Below are 19,521 nucleotides of genomic sequence, written 5' to 3' on the forward strand. Positions count from 1 at the left end.
AGGTGAGCTGGTACGTTCTCTGCCCTGGTTAAATGGCCACCCCCAGAGATGATGGGCATGTGAAATTTGAAGGGGAGGGCCCCCAACAGTGTCCCAACTCAGTGCCTCCTGAGATGTACCCTGTTCTTGGGCTTTCTAAATAAACTGTGGGGAAGTGTTGCCCCTAAGTAACTCTGTAATCAACTATTTCCACAGGCTTTTTGGAAGGGATATAAACAACGGAAAGCGTATTCTTGCAGACGGCAAATGTTCATTGATAATGTTGCTTCTATTGTGAAGGTAAACATTCTTCACCACTTTATCAGGGGCCTGACTTAAACTGTTCCCCATTTTAGTTTTGGTTCTGGAAAGCAGTGGCTACGTTGAAGTCGGAAGGAAGTCCTGGGCTTGAATACCACCTCTACTGCTCACTTAGATGATCATCTTCAAGCAAGTCAGTTAAACGATTAAAGTCAATATAACTGAGTCAGGTTCTTTATGTGGTTATGAGAATCAAATTTGAAAGTGCATAGTAATAAATGCTACTTTTCTAGGAAGTCTGGGGAAAATCCGGATTTATTTCATGTTTCTCATTGCATTAGCTAATAATATTTAGAATGCTCAAACGTAACAGCACAAAACCTTATCTATGAGAAAAATGATGCAAAACCAATCACCAGAGGAACCAGAGCTAATTGAAGACCTGTGTTTGGGTGTTGGGCCAGCCTCACCCAGCTTTCCAGCCAGGCTGATTGCTCTGATATTAGAGAGAGAAAAGGAGCTATGGTGCGGTGCCCACTCTCACAGAAGTTACAGAGGACTGTACTGAAATGAGCATATAGACAACTTGGAAATCTAGCTGAGGGTGGGAATGGTGAGGCCAAAGAGAAACTGGAATCAGATGAGATTAGTTTAAAAGACCTTTTAAACTGTGAGGTAGGAGAATGGCATGGTCTGGATCCATTGTGCACTAGCTCTTTAATGAAATAAGGCCCTGGACTTATCATGGAAGACATGCCTTTTCTCTAATGAAATCTCTTTGGATGTTTTCCTGTAAAAACCTAAAGGATTTTGGATGCATTTAAAAGATGTTGGAAGAACCCTGGAGTTAGGAGAAGTCTTAGTTTAAATTTGATCCCCTGATTCATTGCAACTCTTAGCAAAATACCTTGCCCTCTTGGCTTTTATTTACTGGGATAAGCAAAATAGTACAAAGCTACATTACCTTCCCACCTCTCTCCTATGAAGGCAGTGAGATTAAGAGGAATACGTAGTCTTTTGAACCCCTTAAGAGAAAAAGCAATTGAAGTAGAAGATGGGGAGTAGGCTTTGGATACTTGTTTAATGGGCTGTTAATTTTTATATCAAATAAAATGTCAATATTTTTTAGAAAGACTGCATAAAAACATAAGGTTGTTTGGTAATTGCCTTGATTTCTTTATTTAACTTATTTTTAGATTCAGTCCTGGTTCCGAATGTCATCAGCAAGAAACAGCTACCTTTCACGACTACAGTTTTTCAGAGATCATGTAAGAGAAACACGTGTGGGTTTTTATCCAGACTGAGAATGAACTAAATGAATACTTTTGTTTAGTGTTAGCATTGAATAATTTAAATTAATGATGGAAATGAACGCTATTAGAATAAAGAGAACTCAATGCAATAAAATTTGGAGGTTTAATTTTCATTCAGAAATCATGTTCAGAGCGGGACTGCATTAGTCCAGACTGGGTAGGAAATGGATGAGAGAAAACCAGTGCAGGCTAGTAATGCCAAAGAGAGAAGATTCTAGAGAAATACTATCCAACACTGCATGTTCAGGTTTTCCAACTGCCAACTGATTAAATAGAAGCCCACAGGAAGATTTTTTTTTTCAGGATCTTTATATATATGTGAACATAAATCGGATCATCTAATTTCTGTGCTAAAGTTGTTTTCCCCTTTTAGATCTCTTTATTTAAGCAGTCTTCCTACAATCTTGTTTATACTTTTTGCTAGTTTATTTGACCCTTTCTTCAAAGAAAATGGAAAAATTAACTTTGCACGTACCACATCTAAATACTGTCAATTCTAAAATACTGGAGTCTGCGTTGGTGGAGCTCTACCGCGGAGTAGGTAGGACTCTGGGAAATCATGCCTTGTCTCAATCTTTTACAGAGAAATGAAATTGTGAAAATACAGTCGCTATTGAGAGCAAACAAAGCTAGAGATGACTACAAAACATTGGGTAAGTGAGATTCTGAAACAGAACATGGATTTCTTATAAACGGGACAAGGACAAGTTGTTTCCATCTTAGTCACTCAGAGTATGCACCAGGAACAGAGGACACTTTGTCTCCAGTAGATTTTGATGATCTCAGACCCCAGGGTCTGGACTGGTATACAAGGAACATGTGGTGATAGGAAATGGGCCTTTCTGTCCTTCCAGAAAGGAGGGATAAGTGGGGGGATGGGTTTAATTTCTTCTTCAGAAAACAATGGAACTGACATAAATGCTCATTTTTTTATATTAAATTTAAGCTAGAGTCAGGAATCTTATGCAAAAGAGTTAACTAGAAGATATGTTTACATTTGAGTTGTTTCATTGGCCTATGATTTTTTTCCCTTTACTTAACATGTTCACATAAGAAATTTTGGAAATATGAATGAGAAGAAGGGGGGATAAAGATGTTCTCATTTCCCCAAGATAACTACAAATATCTTTTTTTTGTAATTTAATTATGAACTTTTCACAGTAGCTGTGGCTTTTAAATATTTTTTTCTTATACTACTAGTATATACTAGAAAGTTTGAATATCCAAAAGAGAAAATATAACCTAGAAATAACATCACATTTTGTGCTGTCTCCTTACAGTCCCAACTCTGTTTATTATTATTTTTTACCTAGTGAATGTTATCCCCTAATACTGATTTTTGAACATTCTAATTTTCACAACCACGTGCACCTGCTGTAGACTAAGTCAAGAAGAGTTTGCTGATAAATGTATTGTTATTGTTGTTAGGTGCCATCGAGTTGATTTGTATTCACAGTGACCCTGTATGACAGAGTAGAACTGCCCCCATAGGGTTTTCTAGGCTATAATCTTTATGGAAGCAGATAGCCAGCTTTTTCTCCCACAAAGCCATTGGGTGGTTTCAAACCATCAGCCTTTTGCTTAGCAGCAGAGTACTTAACCATTACACCACCAGGGTTCCTAGATAAATTTATTAGTGCTGCCCAATTTTTTTTTAATATATTCAGGTCATTCAAATTTGGTTTTTAAGGATTAAAAAAAAGCATTACTTGAGTCTCTTAGTAATGAAAATAGCCATTGTGTTGTACTCTCCAAGAATGTCTTTTTGTTTTGTTTTGTTTTGTTTTTTTGGAAGAAATAAAACACTGCTTAGTAATTTTCATAGCACAATGTCTAGTAAGTAGTTTAGCCAGAATCTTCTATTGCCCAGCGTCTATGTGAATTCTGGGGTGAAGTACATGGCTCAAGAAAGATCTTCCTGGATACCTGTTAAGGAAAAGCCTAGGAAAACTTTGGAGCCCAGGTTCTGCTTCCAACCTATAGAATCTACTCAAGAATACCCTACCCCACTAGCTTCCAGAATTTAGTAAGCAAAAAGATTAAGGAAAGGTTGGCCAGTCTTTTCAATGCCACAGCTTCTCCTCTTTGGAACTGTCGAAGTTCATCTCTCCACTAGTAGAGGTATTTAAATTTTTTTATAAGAATACTAAGTAGGAGATTTGTTTTCTGAGCCCTAACGCACTGAAATAGGTGTGCTGTTGTCTTTGCACGTGCAAGACAATTAAGAATATATTTTCCAAATGAATGAAGGCTGGTTTTTGTTTTGTTCTGGGCAACATGTTTTGATAGGTAGGTGTGGTGATATTTTTCCTTTAAGAAACTTACATTTGTGGTTTTTTCTTTTTCATTATAAAGAGAAAAACAAATTTCAGTTTTTAAAATCTGGGCAATTTTATTTTAAAGCATAAAAGTTGAATAGAAACTTTGTTAGTGAATAAACTCTGGGCTTTGGCAAATAGGATGACTGTTGGTAAATGAACTGTAAAGTTTCATTTTTTAACTGAACATCATTATAAAACTAAGTCCTTTTTTTGAAATCTGAAAAAACATGATAATTTTTGTTAGTGTATCATCGCCTGTCATCATCCTTGCCCTTTGTAAAGGCACTGAATGCTTTCAAGCTCGCACAGACACTGGAAAGTCACGGAAGCTGTGTGATTTCCTGAAGCTAGGATACCACACAGTGATTCCCAAAAGGAAGATGTCAAAAAGCCTAGAGTTAATAGGGAAAATGTTAAATTTGAGCAGTAATAATAATTAGCATAGCTAAAAATATTAGTTTTTTTTTTTCTAACAAGCGTATTAGCACATACAAAGATACACATTCTTAGGGGCAAGAAAAGGGAACCCTCAACTTTAGAAATAAATGGGGTGGCTGGTATTCTGTCATCCTCATTACGTCAATGAGCTCTACTGCATCACTCAGGCATTTTCTGAAATGGCCCCATCAGCACCAGCATCTTTGCTAGAAATGGAAAGAAAATAAATTCATATGGGCCTCAGTGATCAGAAGATGAAGGGTCCCATGATCTAAGGAAACTTCTCCAATGAAGACCATCAGAGATGGAAAAGTAGTAATCTAGAGAATTCAATATTTGGTTGTTCAGTATGGATTCGTGCTGTTAATTGTTTAACTCTTTTTATTTCTTGAGTGTCAAAATACCACAGAACCAAGCTGAAAGTAAAAAGGAAGAGTGTCAAGCACCTTAGATGTAAAGCAGAGGAAGGTTATTGAGGTTGCCATGATTGGACTGGGATCTTTCAAGTCATGGACGAATACTTTTTCATCCTTGAAGGTCCAGAGAGTTTATTCCTGCAGTTTACCCAGAGTTGATGTCACTAAACACGTTTAAAAAAAAAAAAAAAATTTTCTTTTTTGCAATTATCAGTATGCTAGGGAATTAATGTGTAATGTTCAATATATGAAGAACTATAAGTTTAGCCATTTATATGAAACTGAGAATTTATATGAAAATACCCACCTAGATGACTGAGGTGAAACATCTAGATTCTGAGCACCCTTCCATGGTCAGTGCTGAAGGGACAGTGATCAAGTTTCAATTTCTATTTTTTTTTTTCCTACCAAGCAGAACACCTGTCCCACTTGTGATTCCAGTAGATCCTATGTGGCCTTTACAGTTCTCCCTTCTTTGACCTTTTCTAATTTTTGCTTATTTCCTGCTCTTTCCCAGAGGTCTTTTGAGCTGCGAGAAACCACTTTCTGTTGCCTGTAACACAAGCATAAATCTCTTATCTGGCTCAGCCCTAAGCTTGTGGAGCCGAGGTAGCTTACATTAACTTCTCTTCCTGGGTTTCTCATCTGTAAGACACAGATAATACCATCTTTTCAGGCCATGAGTCCTGGGAACAGTGTGAGAGAGTGCTGATAAATGAGTATTACATAAATAGAAAATAGTTGTTCTAGACATTATCAGTGGTGTGCATTTATTTAAATGATCAGTTCATTTTCTCAACCAGATTTTTCATGGGGCAGATTGATTTGCTCCACAGACCAAGTACTTTCATTGGTATTTTTTCTGGGTAATACTTCATTTGAAGACCTGGTTTTCTTCCTGTTGATAATAAGCTTGCCTTATGAAATACATATATTAAATACATAAATACATATAAAATACATATTTCAATATGACAATACTTGGGCCTGGTACATTAAAAGACACGATGATGTTGTTAGAGGCTTGGCCTCTTCACAGGATAATCACGAACAAGAGCGGCACAAACAAGACTGGGTCAGGTGTGTGGTATAGCTGTCATGATCTTGTTTTCCTAAATGGAGAACAATTCTCTGTAAAGGTCACAGTAAGCGTGCCAAATGAAATCATGCCTATTTCTTTCCCTGCAGTTGGTTCCGAAAACCCACCGCTGACAGTAATTCGCAAGTTTGTACACCTCTTGGACCAAAGTGACTTAGATTTCCAAGAGGAGCTGGAGGTAGCCCGATTAAGGGAAGAAGTGGTGACCAAAATCAGAGCCAACCAACAGCTGGAGAAAGACCTCAACCTGATGGACATCAAGATTGGACTCCTGGTGAAGAACAGGATCACACTGCAGGTCAGTGCAGTTTGTGGGAGTGTGGGCCCCAGAAGGGAGAAGGTGCACAGATACATGACCACAACACCTTGGTCCAGCCAAGCTCATTTGAAATCCAGAATGAGTTGGTCAATATTCATTTATCATTTTTATTACAAATTAGTGTTTTTTAAACCTGGAGAATTTTATGACCCCTTTTTATTTTGTAAGACTCCTTTATCATTCTGAGATTAATTTTATGTATATTACGTATCTGTTGTAGCTGTTAGCTGCCGTCGAGTCAGCCCCCAACTCATGGCAACCCCATGTGTTCTACCTTCATAATAAGACCAAGGCCTTTATATTAATACAAAAGAAATAAAAAGAAAGTAATTTGTAGTAAAAATACATATTTCAGTATGAAAATACTTGGGCCTGGCTACATTAAAAGATACAGTGATGTTGCTAGAAGCTTAGCCTCTTCACAGGATAATCACGAGCAAGAGCGGCACAAACGAGACTGGGTCAGGTGTGTGGTATAGCTGTCATGATCTCGTTTCCCTAAGTGGAGAACAGTTCTCTGTAAAGGTCACAGTAGGCAAAGTGTGATCTCCCTCCAGTTTACACAGCAGTTACAAACCTAGAAAGCTAAATGTCTATTAAAATTATGGGGGGAAATGTATCATGCTTATTCGTAAAACAATTAGATACCCCGCTCAGATAATGACAGAATTTTGACTTACATGAACTTCCACCCAGGAAGGTTTTGGAAAGTTCTCCCATGGAAAATGTGGGATGATTGTTTATGCAGGACTGTCCCACAAATTGCAGGTCAGCAGGGCATCTGACATCCCCAGGCCCCACCCATTCAATGCCAGGAGTGCCCCGCTTGTATATGTTTTCAGAATGCTACCTGCAGGATGGTACTTCCCCCAATAATAGCATCTAAATAAATGAGCCACAGTTTCCTTCTTAGTGAAACCTGCCAATGCCAGAGCTCATAAAACAGTGTGAAAGGTATTGTTTTTACCCAAGAACAGGAAATTTCCAGGCTGAGGTATCTCTCCATGTCCCTACTCCTTTCCAATATGCCACATCAGTTCTCAGAAAACTGGTAGGTCAGGGAGAAAGCTGGCCTTCCTGATGCTCAGAGAAAGCTACAGCCTCTCATAGGTGGATGCCAACGTCTAGAGACTGAGCTCGTGGTTCTAGAAAACTGGGAGATGAGCAGCTACAGTGGGCTGTACTGGCTAAGTGGGCATCTGAGTGCCCCTCTGCCCTCCAGCCCTCACAGAGACACCAGTGAAATAGCTGAAGGGGAAATGAGGATACAGCAGCTTATAAAATAGGAAATGATAATCTTTTCTAAATATTAAGGATTAAAGCTATAATTGAAATGTTCTGTATTTTTATTGTGTTATCCAGAAAAAAAAAAATAGTACTTTTTTCTTTAAAAAAATGATAATAGCAATGGATTTGTATTATTTGACACATAGGAGCACTTTTAAAGTATAATGTATTCCAGAAGGTCTTTCAGAGATTGCCTTTTGTAAGCTTAGTCTGCTGTTTTACCCTATTCCCATGAAGTTGTAAACAGGAAATGTCTTACCCTAAGAAGAAAGGCTTAGTTGCAAAACAGCGAATAGCTTAAATAATATGTACCTTGTAGAATTACAGCCATGGCAGCATTCCAGAGCTTTATCACTGTTCCAGATTTTTTAAAAAATTGTTACTAATTGACAGCACTGAGACAAAGTTAATTTTTCAACTTACATTTTCAGATACCAAAACTTATCACTTATCAGAAGTTAAACTAGTGAGTATTAAAATATCTAGCCCTAAGTCTTATTATCGATAGTAACATTTTTGGTTTGAAGATGAGAAGAGTGCCGTTGAAGTTTCAGAAATAAAGTTGTTCGTTGAAGCTTTATATATAGTAGTGAAAAAGTGGGAAACAGCCTAAACACCAAAGCAGTAAAAATACAGGATGATAGAATTAACATGTTTGTTAGAGAGTTAATACAAGTAATGTTTTTGAAGACTATTTAAGGGTACAGAAAAAGGTTTGCAATAAAATAAGTAGAGAAGAAAATAATACCTAAAACAGTATAATTTTATTTATTGTAAAAAAGCTAGAAGAAAAAAAATTAAGTGATTTTTTTTTGGGGGGGTGGTAGAGTTAGAACCTATCTTGCTTCCCTGTTGGCTTGTTTTTAAACAACGAGTACATGCTTAGTGGGGGAAAACGGTCTTAAAGGGGTGGAGGAAGTGGCTCGGTTCTCATGTGGAAAACGGTCTTAAAGGGGAGGAGGAAGTGGCTCGGTTCTCATGTGGAAAACGGTCTTAAAGGGGAGGAGGAAGTGGCTCGGTTCTCATGTGGAAAACGGTCTTAAAGGGGAGGAGGAAGTGGCTCGGTTCTCATGTGGAAAACGGTCTTAAAGGGGAGGAGGAAGTGGCTCGGTTCTCGTGTGGCAACTGTGGCTCTCTCTGGTAGCCAAGTGTCCTACAATTCTTTTAAAACTGGCATTCCTCCTCAAAACTTCAGAACGTCAATGAGTGTTTGAAGTGGCTAACGTTGATTTTAGGCATAAAAAATGGTTTGGAAAAGGAGAGACAAAACAACTGAAATGGAATTTGCTTAGCAGCCAAGGAAGAAGAAAAGATGTGGTGTAGACACAGACTTGTTCTTGCCTTCGAGTCCACTCTGACTAAACAGAAACTGAAACTAATATTTAATCTCAGTGCCAGAGTTCTCATTTATGAGCGTGACAAATCATATAAGAGCACAGATATGCCGATGTAAGCCCAGGATTGAGATTGATTTTATTACTGAATGTTACTATTTTATTGATTTTATTAACATGTGACCTTGTCCATGTTACTTAACCTCTCTGAGCCATGTTTTCTTCATTTAAAAATGTGCTACGTGCTGTACATGTATTGTTTTTAATCTTTACAGCAACTTTGTAAGATTGTGATTATTAAACCCATTTTATAGATTAGGAAACTGAGACTTGGAGAGGTTTAACGTGTGCAGGGTCACAAAGCTGATTCTGCTTTGAAGATAGTCATGTTTTTATGACTCCAAAGCCCAAGCCCTTTGTACTACTCTACACCTTCTACAAAGATGTCATTTTGAGGACTAAGCTGTGCCTGACCCAAGCCATCATATTTTCAATCGCGTCGTATGCATTGGAAAGCTGGACAATGAATAAGGAAGACCAAAGAAAAATTGACGCCTTTGAATCATGGTGTTGGCAAAGAATATTGAAGGTACCATGGACTGCCAGAAGAACAAACAAGTCTGTCTTGGAAGAAATACAACCAGAGTGCTCCTTGGAAGCGAGGATGGCGAGACTTCGTCTCACCTACTTTGAACATGTTATCAGGAGGAATCGGTTCCTGGAGAAGGACATCACGCTTGGTAAAGTAGAGGGTCAGCAGAAAAGAGGAAGACCCTCAACGAGATGGATTGATGCAGTGGCTGCAACAATGGGCTCAAGCATAACAACGATTGTAAGGATGGCGCAGGACCACGCAACGTTCCACTTGATTGTACGTCGGGTCCCTATGAGTCAGAACCAACTCGATAGCACCTAATAACAGCAACACCTTCTACAAAAAAAAAAAAAATTTATATCCTATTACCTGCATGCAGATGCTCTGTTTTCAGGGGAAGGGAAAAGATGGTGGCAAGCAGGGTGACATTGAGATGTGAAAATATCTTAAGCAAGCTAAATATTGTTGCTCTTTCAAATCAGTATTCTTTGAATGTTCAATATTTCTTGAGCAAAAATAAGGAAAATTAAATTTGTATTAATAAAAAGTATATGCCTCTGTTTGTAATCCCTACCTGAGTTGGCCCCTTGTCCCATTCTTCCAGCTTCCCTAAGCAAACTTCCATTCACACAAAAGTATTAGTGCACAAGGCAGAATTCCACAGGCAAGAAGAAAGAAGGGTTTACCCCTTGGAGTACACTGCTCTGTCCTTGGATCTCCAGCAGACAGGCTCTGTTCCAGCTGCGTAGCCGCTGGCTCTCCCCCCTCTCTCTTTACCACTCAAGGGCTCAGCGTTTGTGCCATTGTCCCTTTTGCCGGATTATTCTCCCCGATTTTCTTTCATCAAGTCTCTCTATTTCTAATGGAAAGGAATTTAGCCCTACCCCAGAGTTTGCCTACCACACCCCCTTCCTCTCATGTCTCTGTCAGAAACCATTATCCTAAAGGTGAAACCTACAGCAAAACAAACAAAAATTCTCCAGTTTCCTGCTCTACCCTCCATTGAAAGAAGTTGGGAAGGACAGATTATAAGTAATAAGAGTTTATCCCCTGCCATATATTTAAAATCAAGGCGATCGATGCGTTCCACGTATTTGAGGGTGTTGAGTATTTTACATATCACTGGTTATTTAAAGAGGGGAAACGGGGATTAATTGGAACTCTAAGCCAGGCTTATTCCAGTGATATCCTAGGACTTCTTTTAGATGGAGGAAGCAGGCAGCCACTGCCTGGACTTCCCCTTAACCTCTGTCTGGTGGTAAGTAAACTTCCCTTCTTCAGTTTGAATATACTTTATCTATTTGTGAAGCAAGGGAAGAATTGTTGCGGGTTTTTTGTTTTACGGAAATGTCAATCTTCTCTCGTTCTTCCCCATATAAGCCATTGGGGGAACAGAAGTAAGTCAAGGTTGCCTCTCTCTAAACTTAGAATGAAACCTGGAAAGGCAACAGATGTAACCACAACATGGAGCTACCTTACCCCAGAGCTGAAAGGTGTTTTTTCTACTTACGTGCTGACCTCAGCTGTGGGAGAATGGGCATGCTGGGACAAAGCGGTGGCTGCCCACAGGCAGATTTAGAGCTTGTCTGTAGGCAAGTCCTGGCAGTGGTTCTCATCCCCAGGGGCAATTGGAAATGGAGGTAGGTGTGTTTTTTGTTGTCGGAATGACTAGGAGCTCCTTCTGGCATTTGGTGGGCAGATGTCAGAGAAGTTAGATGGCCTGCAGTACAAACACAGCAAAGCCGCATAGTGCCCTAGGTGCCCATAGCACTCCCACGAAGGATCAACAGTTGAGCATTCCTGATGGTGGCAGCAAATAGAGTCCTCATGTGGGGGTTGGGCTAAGAGACAGAAAGAAGTTTATAGAGAAGGAACTTTGTTACGATGATGGAGTCTTCATGAGTCGGCAGTGGGTTTTGGCTGACTTGTTTGTTCTATGTGGGACAGTGACCCAGTGTTAAGTGGCAGGGGAAGCATCCTGGAGCAGTGGCTTTCAAATATGGGTCATGTCCCGTTACTGGGTCCTGAAATCGATTTAGTGGGTTACGATTAATTTTTTTAATGAAGTATAATAAGATAGAATAGACAATATCAATGTTTCCTAGTAGTGAGGGTAAGTATTATTTCATTTAGTGTATCTGCGTGTTTACCTATATTTACCTACCAAAAAAAAACAAACCCAGTGCCGTCGAGTCGATTCCGACTCGTAGCGACCCCTTTATACGTACAAGAGATATAAAATGTAGTTGTTGCTATAGTTTCCTGTAAAAATGTTTGTTAACCCCTGTTCTAAAGGAGCTACTCTTGGTCATAACCCTTTGAGCTCCCAAGCCCACTGATATCAAGTCAATTCCGACTCCTAAGGGGACATAATAACCTGAAGCAGCCATTTGACAGTGTTTCCAGACACGTTTCCTAAGATTTTTGGTAAATGGTTAAAGGAGCACAATGAGAAAAAAAGCATGAATCCTGTTACATATTTATAATTTACAATGAGAATTCCTTTCCCTTCCATCTCTAATTTCCGCATTACATTTTTTGCAAGTGCTTTTTTGAATTGAGATGTAGCTCGCATACCATCAAATTCACTTTTTAAAGTGTACAGTTTTGTGGTTTTTAGTACAGTCACAAGGTTGTGTAGACACCACAACTATCTAATTTCATAACATTTTTATTACCTGAAAGGAAACTGCAGTGATAATGTTCTAGAAGTAGATAGTAGTACACTTTTAAAGGGATGAATTTTATGGTATGTGTATTATATTTCAATTTTTAAAAAAGAAAGAAACCGCATACTCATTAGCAATCACTCCCCAAGTCCCTACCCCCACCCCCAAGCCCCTGGCAACCACTACTTCCTGTCTCTATACTTTGTCTATTTTGGATATTTCATATAAGTGGAATCATACAATATGTGGCCTCATGTGTGTGGCTTCTTTCACTCAGCATGTTTTCAATGTTCATCCATGTTGCAGCATGTATCAGTACTTCATTTTTGTGGCTGAATGATAAAAACTCATGCTTTGTTTATCCATTCAAGAGTTGATGGTTGAAGGTTGTTTCCAGCTTCTGGTTATTGTGAATAGTATTGCTATGAACATTTGTGTACAAGTTTTTATTGAGCACCTATTTTCCTTTCTTTGGGATATATACCCAGGTGTAAAATCGCTGGGTTGTGTTCTATGTTCAAACCATTTGCCCATTTTTAAATTGAGTTGCTTCTTTATCATGGAGTCGTAAGATTTCTTTATACGTTCCGGACACAAATCCTTTATCAGATTATGATTTACATGATCTCCCTTAAGGCGGATTCCTTAAAGAGCCCTGGTTGTGTGATAGTTAGACACTCAACTGCTAACTGAAAAGTTGGCAGTTTGAACCCAAGCCGCAGCTCCATGTGAGAAGGACCTGGTGATCTGCTTCCCTAAAGATTATAGCCAAGAAAACCCTATGGGGTAGTTCTACTCTTTCATATGGGGTCACTATGAGCTGGAATCGACTCAGGGGCACCTAACAAGAATTCAGGGTCACAAAGGTTTATACTTATGCTTTCTTTCACAAGTTTTATAGTTTTAGCTCTTATGTTTAAGCCTGTTATCCATTTCGAGTTAATTTTTGCATATGGTGTGAGGTAAGGGATCCAACTTCATTCTTTCATATGTCAATATCCAGTCGTGCCAGCACCGTTTGTAGAAAAGACCAATTTTCCCCTATTGAATGATCTTGGCATTTGCATAAGATTTTAAGATCAAATGAGTACAGCTTTGGAGAATAAATATTACAAAAGTTAAGTTTATCTCCAGGCTGGATTTCCTTAATATGTTTAACATTCTTTATCCCATTGTTTCTTTATGAGGGAAGTGTGGAAAATTAGTCTTAATAACTAAGTGTGCTCCTGGGTATCTTTGAAGGGAAGAGGTAAAGAGTATCAGAGGAATAAGTTGTAATTTCACAAAATTTTTTACAGGATGTAGTTTCACACAGCAAGAAGCTGAATAAGAAAAAAGGAGGAGAAATGCAAATATCAAATAACACAGACAACCAGGGAATCAAAAGTTTGAGTAAGGAAAGGAGAAAAGCACTAGAAACGTACCAACAGCTGTTTTACCTTTTACAGGTAAGAACTATTTATCTTTCACTATGAGTTTTTGATAAATACTACTTTCTATGTTTGTGGTTAAAAACTGACTTCCCAGGCTTCAACTGTAATAGCGTATGTGTTTTGAGCTCTTACTAACTACTAAGTGCTTTCTTTAATTTAATCAATCAATTAATTATTAAGAATTAATTTAATTAAATAATTATTATCTATTATTAAATAATTGTTTAAATTAATTCTTAACTTAAATGCTTTATTTAGTTTAATTCTCATTTAATTCTTACCATGACCCTTGGAACCAGGACAGCATAGGTACTGTTGTTACTCCCATTTTACAGATGAGAAAACTGAGACACAGCCAGTAAATGGCAAAGCAGGGATTTGGGAACCCAGGCAGTTTGACTTCAGACCCCTAGCCCTTCACAACTGCACTATTGTGTGGTTAGTTTTCTGCAAAAACCATATAGACCCAATAATAACAGAAGCCGATGCTGTCAACCATGAAAAAATTAACTGCATGTGAAAAACAGATTTTTACCACAAGCAGCCCACCCTACTTCCTTTGGGAAAAGAGCCAGAGGGTTAGGAAATAGTGTGCCTTTATATTTCATTATTTTCATGGCGTTACTATAATTTAAACGAGTAGTTGTTTTCTGTTGCTTCCAGACTGTTGATGAGAACTGATAAGTTTAACTGGTTATGTTTGGACTTTAATGGCCAGTTGTTGATTTGTTTGACCATTGATTCGCTCTATCCACCCTACCAGCACATACAATTAGTCATAAAGGAAACTGAGTGAACAACAGTGATGAGTATAAATAAGCCTCCCCTTCACAGGAAAACTTTCCTAATAGAGGTGGATCGGTAGTTCTTCCTTGTGAGTCAGAAGTCTGTCTGTGTGGAGCCACTGTTGTTTGTGGTGATCCCTTCAAGGCCTGGAGATGCCTAAGTCTTGAGGATGTCACTAGCATTAGATAAACAGTGAACATGTTCCCCAAACCAGAAAATAAGAGGCGCTGCTGACTCCATTGAGACGAGATGTTAATTTTGATAGAGTTGAGAATTCCCCTCTTGAAATACTAGATTGGAGAACATTTTCTTCAGACAGGTGTAGGTACCACACGTAGCCGCCAGGTGGCGGCATAGAAGGAAAAATATTAACCCTCAGAATTGCCTGGAATCCCTTGCTTAACATCCGCAGCCCTTCCGGAAAGAAAGGAGGCTCACAGTAACCAGATTAGTGGTCAGCCACCTTTGGAAAATGAAGTTTTAGGCATTTTTCATTTTTGACATCCATGAACTTCCAAGCTTAGATAGCTTCTTTAAGATTTAGCTTTCCAGTCTTAGCTTTTGACAGTATTTGTGTCGCATGAAAAGTCGAAATTTAGACATTGGCCTATGAATTGTATTTATGAATGTAAATGGAAGCTCATTGGAAAGGAGTAAAAGCATAGGAGCATGTTCAGAATAATTCCACCAAGTTTTAGCCCCCAGTCAATCCAAAACTGATCATCTCACGGCATGACCATTCAGTGTCTCGCTGAAGCATCCTTTGAAACCATGTATTTTTCTCCACCTTTTCTCCTCTCTCCTTTTGAAACATTAGCCCAAGATCAATGAGAAAAGAATAGAAATGCCCATTCCTTTGGCTCCTAGGCTAATGCTTAGGCAAAGCAGCTGGTCAGCCAGGATAGGTTTTAGACTTGTCCCTTCAGTATTTGGCTAAATTTAGAGGTATTAGGTCATCTGAGGAGGAAGTAAGAGGCCTAGAGGCATGATGAGTGGGCTTCTTTAACTTCAGGCTGAGTTTCCCTCATAATCCTCATATGCTTAGTGTGGGAAAAGAATCATTACAGAGCTATAAAGAAAAAGTACTCCTGAACTTCTTATTTGTTAAATTTCAGCCTATCCTTGATGAACTTGAAAATAAAGCTGAGTAGTGAAGTCAACCATACTTTGGGTTTTCTTAAACACTATAAAGCCAAACTGCTGGAGTATGTTGGATGAATACTAGTTTCCATGTATGGAAAAACAGTAACATTTTTTCATCAGAAGGAAGAAGAGTGGGAGTATTAAATGTGTCTGCATCAGTACCTCCCTCTATAACCTAAATATTATTTTTTCTCTTCTGTCCTTGACCTGGGTAGTGGAACTGCTAGAGAAAACCAAATAATCTTGAAGGGTGTTGCTTCATCTAATGGAATTCATCCTCAGAGGAGCCCTCAGGGCTCAAAGTCAAATTTTTTTTTTTTTTTCATTTCTGCCAAACTTTTAAATTCTTTTTTTTTTTTTCTTCTTTACCTCAGTTTCTTCTGGCATTTCTTTTATCAATTACCCTTCTTTTCAGTCCCCCTACCTCACTCCTACCTTCTTAGTCCTTCAGGAAAATTATGCCCATCTCGCTGTCTCCACATTTAAATATATCTTATTCTTTCTAGTCTGGGTAGATGAGATGTGTTTCCTTCTATACATCCATCAGTTCTTCTAGACCAGCCTATTTAGCTAAACCCTTGGTCTCTTCTTGCCAGTGCCTTCTGATACCGGCTATCCTTTCTGTTTTGTGTCTCTAAAATATTATGTGACTCAAAGGATTAACAGTGAAAAGTATATGTGGCCTAATTATATATTACATTATATGTTACAATATATCATACAGTAGGTACACCAAAACCAAAAACCAAACCCGTTGCAGTCAAGTCAATTCCTACTCATAGCAACCCTGTATGACAGAGTAGAACTGCCCTATAGAGTTTCCAAGGAGCAGCTGATGGATTTGAACTGCTAACCTTTTGGCTGGCAATCGTAACCACTTAACCACTGCGCCACCAGTGCTCCTATAGTATGTATATAACCTTTAAATCCTATTGTAACTTTCTAATATAGCTTTCTGTGGTACAGTATTAACACTAGCTGACACCTTTTAAAGCCTTACTATGTCCTAGGTCTCTTCTTTATGTGAAGGACAGGGAATTGAATACCACTTTCTGCTTTAATAATATGTTAACTATAATTTTGTGGGTTTTGTTTTGTTTTTACTTCTTCGTTCTTTCCTTTCCTTTTAGACCAATCCTTTATACTTGGCTAAGCTGATTTTCCAAATGCCACAGAACAAGTCAACTAAATTTATGGACACTGTTATTTTCACACTATATAACTATGCTTCTAACCAACGAGAAGAATATCTACTCCTCAAGCTTTTTAAAACTGCCCTGGAGGAAGAAATAAAGTATGTATATAAGCATATAAGTAAAATTACCAATGAATAGATTCTTTTGTTAGTAGTGGCTATCTCTGATTGACTAAAATAAGATGTATTTAGATATAGTTTTTCACCCACCAATGATGCCTTGTTTAATGTTAAATTAACTTTTCATTTCGCATATACACAACAACTGAAAATCAAAAACACATTGAACGTCAACAAGGAAATTTAACTTAATTACAATTTCCCGAGTTGTAACAGAGCTGCAAGAACAGAGCTGTAAGAAGTAATGTAGGGTTGGGGTGGGAATAGCAGTGACTGCTGAATAGTCCTCCCTTCTTACTGGAACTTAAGTTACTTTTTGCTAACTTGTTTTCTGATTTGGTTAATATTAAAAAAAAAAAATGTATATAGTAGCTATAATGGATGGACTGAAAACATGAGAACTGTCCTTAGTTAACTAATTGGACTTTGACTGCCTTCCTGACTTCTTGATACCTTAAGCTGTGCTAGTTACTATGGGTCTCCGAAGCATTATTAGCCAGGCACCTCCGCCCTCAAGCTGTCTATAGCAGCACAAGAAATGTGACTTCTGAGTAACTAGTAAAGCTGTGCAGTGGAATGCGGTAAGTACTACGTGATGATACACACAGTGCGACAGGTAACAGTGGGATGGAAGAAATGCTTCCAACTGGGCTGATTGGTAAAGACTTCACGAAAGAGGATGTACTTGACCCACATCCTTGAAGAATCGCTATCTATGCTTTTCGTAAGAAGAGATGGATAGCACAATAAAGCATAATGGTGGTGGGAACAGCATGGACAAAGGTACAAGGTATGTTGAAGAAGGTAGATTCGTCTGGCTAGGATGTGGCTGGATAGTGACTGCCAGGAGATGAAGCTGGAAAGAGGTTGGGGCCAGATCGTGAGAGACACTAGTTACAGGCTCAAGTGCTGGGGTCTGGGAAGGAAGATATGAGAGATTTTTCAGCAGGGTATTGACATGACCATATTTGACTTTGAGAAGATTGATCTGCTAGTCATGTATGAACAGCATGAATTGGAGCTTCATAGGTCTAAAGGCAAGAGGTTGCCTAGGTTATTGTTCAAGAATCATGAAGTAATTTTTGTACTGAATAAATCGTGCTGAGCATCTACTGTATTCAGAGTTCTGTGCTAAATACTGAGGGAGATGCTGTGTTCTAAGCCCTTTCTAAGGGTTAATTTATTTAAGATTCATTACAGCCCAATGAGGAAGCTACTTTCATTTCCTCCATTTTACAAATGAGAAAACTGAGGCACAAATAGCTTAAGTAATTTGCTCAAGGCCACAATGAGGAAGTGTCAGAGGTGGAATTTAACTCCATTCTAATTTGAGAACTTGTACTCTTAGCCACTTCATTATATGCTTTGCAAATCACTATAATACACACGCAGGCAACCGTAAAACATTACATAATACCAACATCTGTAATACATGGTTCTGACTCTGCGTTTCCTGTAATTGCTCTGCCATCCTCCAGTCATGCAAATTTATTGGCTTTTTTTTTTTTTTTAAATGTGTAGGTTGAGTCTTACATTGTACATGCACAGAATTGAGAAATATTTCTTATGTCGTAGAAGAGAATGAGAGCAAGCTTCTGGATGGAGGTGGATTTTTTGGCTGGGCATCGAAGGATAGGTAGTGCTGAGGCAGTAGGGATAGTGTGAGCTAAACGTAGAGACATACAAAAGAAAAAGCAAGTCATTCACTTTAACAAATACATACAATGCCTGCACAAGTGTAATGGAAGCTTCAGATGGAAAGATTGGCCAGATGATGGAGAGATTTTGAATATCACACTAAGACTTTTCTATATAAGTATCTACATTAATAGATTCCCCATAAAACCAGTGAGTAACCACTGAAGGTCTTCAAGTGGTGCAGTGACATGGCTACAATGATCCTTTAGGAAGGTGACTCTTATAGCAGTTAAGAAGTGAACTGAGGGGTGAAGGGGACTAGGCCATAGGGGTTCCAGTTAGGAGGCTACTGTATTCCAGATGAGAAAGTCCTGTGTTCTTTCTGAATTAGGTCAGTATATACAAACTGGGTGTGGCATGAGGAGAAGAGGGAGGAGGAGAGTTGGGCTGGTGAGGAAGGAGCTGGAAAACTGAACTGGGCACCAGAAAACACCTTTGAGTTCTGGTTCTGCCGCTTACCAACCAAGTAAGTGCTTTAGGCAAAGCACTTAAGTTTTCTGAGCCACCATTTCATCTTTAACGGGTTAATTTTAAACGTCATAATATTGATGACGATTAAAGAAACGGCATATCAATATGAGGGTAATATGGATCTTCAGGGCTTGGCTCTTTAGGACTCAGCAGATGCCGCCATTTGCAGAAATACAGAGATAGCCCAGAACTTGGTGGCAGAATAGTAATGCAGGGGAGGGAGAAAGAAAGCACAATTGTGGAAGGAAAAATCAAGAGAGCTTAGCAACTTGCTAAAAATAGAAGCCAAAGTGAAAGATAATGCCAAGGATTTGAGTTTAGAAGATTGGGACAGTAGTGTTGCCATCCATTGAAATGGGGGAATCAGAAGGAAACAAGTACAGCTTGGATTTTTATCAACACTGAGTTTGAGGGGTAGGTATAGAATATGTGGGTGAAAATATCTAGCAGAAATTTGGAAATTCAGGACTGGCCTTCAGGAAAGAGATGTGGAGTAGAGATTGAGATCAGGGGAGAGGTTCCAAAGAGATGGTAGCTGAAGCTGTACATGTGGGTGAGGTCTGCAGGGGAGCATATAGAAGGATGTGAAAGAAAGCAGGATCCAAAAGTGGGAAGAGAAGTCAACAAAGGAAAGAAAGAGGAAT

General features: G+C 38.7%; 1 protein-coding gene across 2 annotated transcripts in view; it reads left to right on the forward strand.

Moving 5' to 3' along the window:
• The window catches only part of IQGAP2 (IQ motif containing GTPase activating protein 2), a 328,172-nt gene that overhangs the window by 266,366 nt on the left and 42,285 nt on the right, over positions 1 to 19,521 (forward strand). For both annotated transcript variants that reach the window (XM_049865807.1, XM_049865815.1), the window contains 6 exons: positions 196 to 279; positions 1,437 to 1,508; positions 2,137 to 2,206; positions 5,917 to 6,125; positions 13,330 to 13,479; positions 16,524 to 16,687. In XM_049865807.1, the coding sequence (XP_049721764.1) occupies positions 196 to 279; positions 1,437 to 1,508; positions 2,137 to 2,206; positions 5,917 to 6,125; positions 13,330 to 13,479; positions 16,524 to 16,687 (749 nt within the window). The remainder of the gene's footprint in view (positions 1 to 195; positions 280 to 1,436; positions 1,509 to 2,136; positions 2,207 to 5,916; positions 6,126 to 13,329; positions 13,480 to 16,523; positions 16,688 to 19,521) is intronic.

The sequence above is a fragment of the Elephas maximus genome, chromosome 2 (genome assembly GCF_024166365.1).
Source record: "Elephas maximus indicus isolate mEleMax1 chromosome 2, mEleMax1 primary haplotype, whole genome shotgun sequence".
NCBI lineage: Eukaryota > Metazoa > Chordata > Mammalia > Proboscidea > Elephantidae > Elephas > Elephas maximus.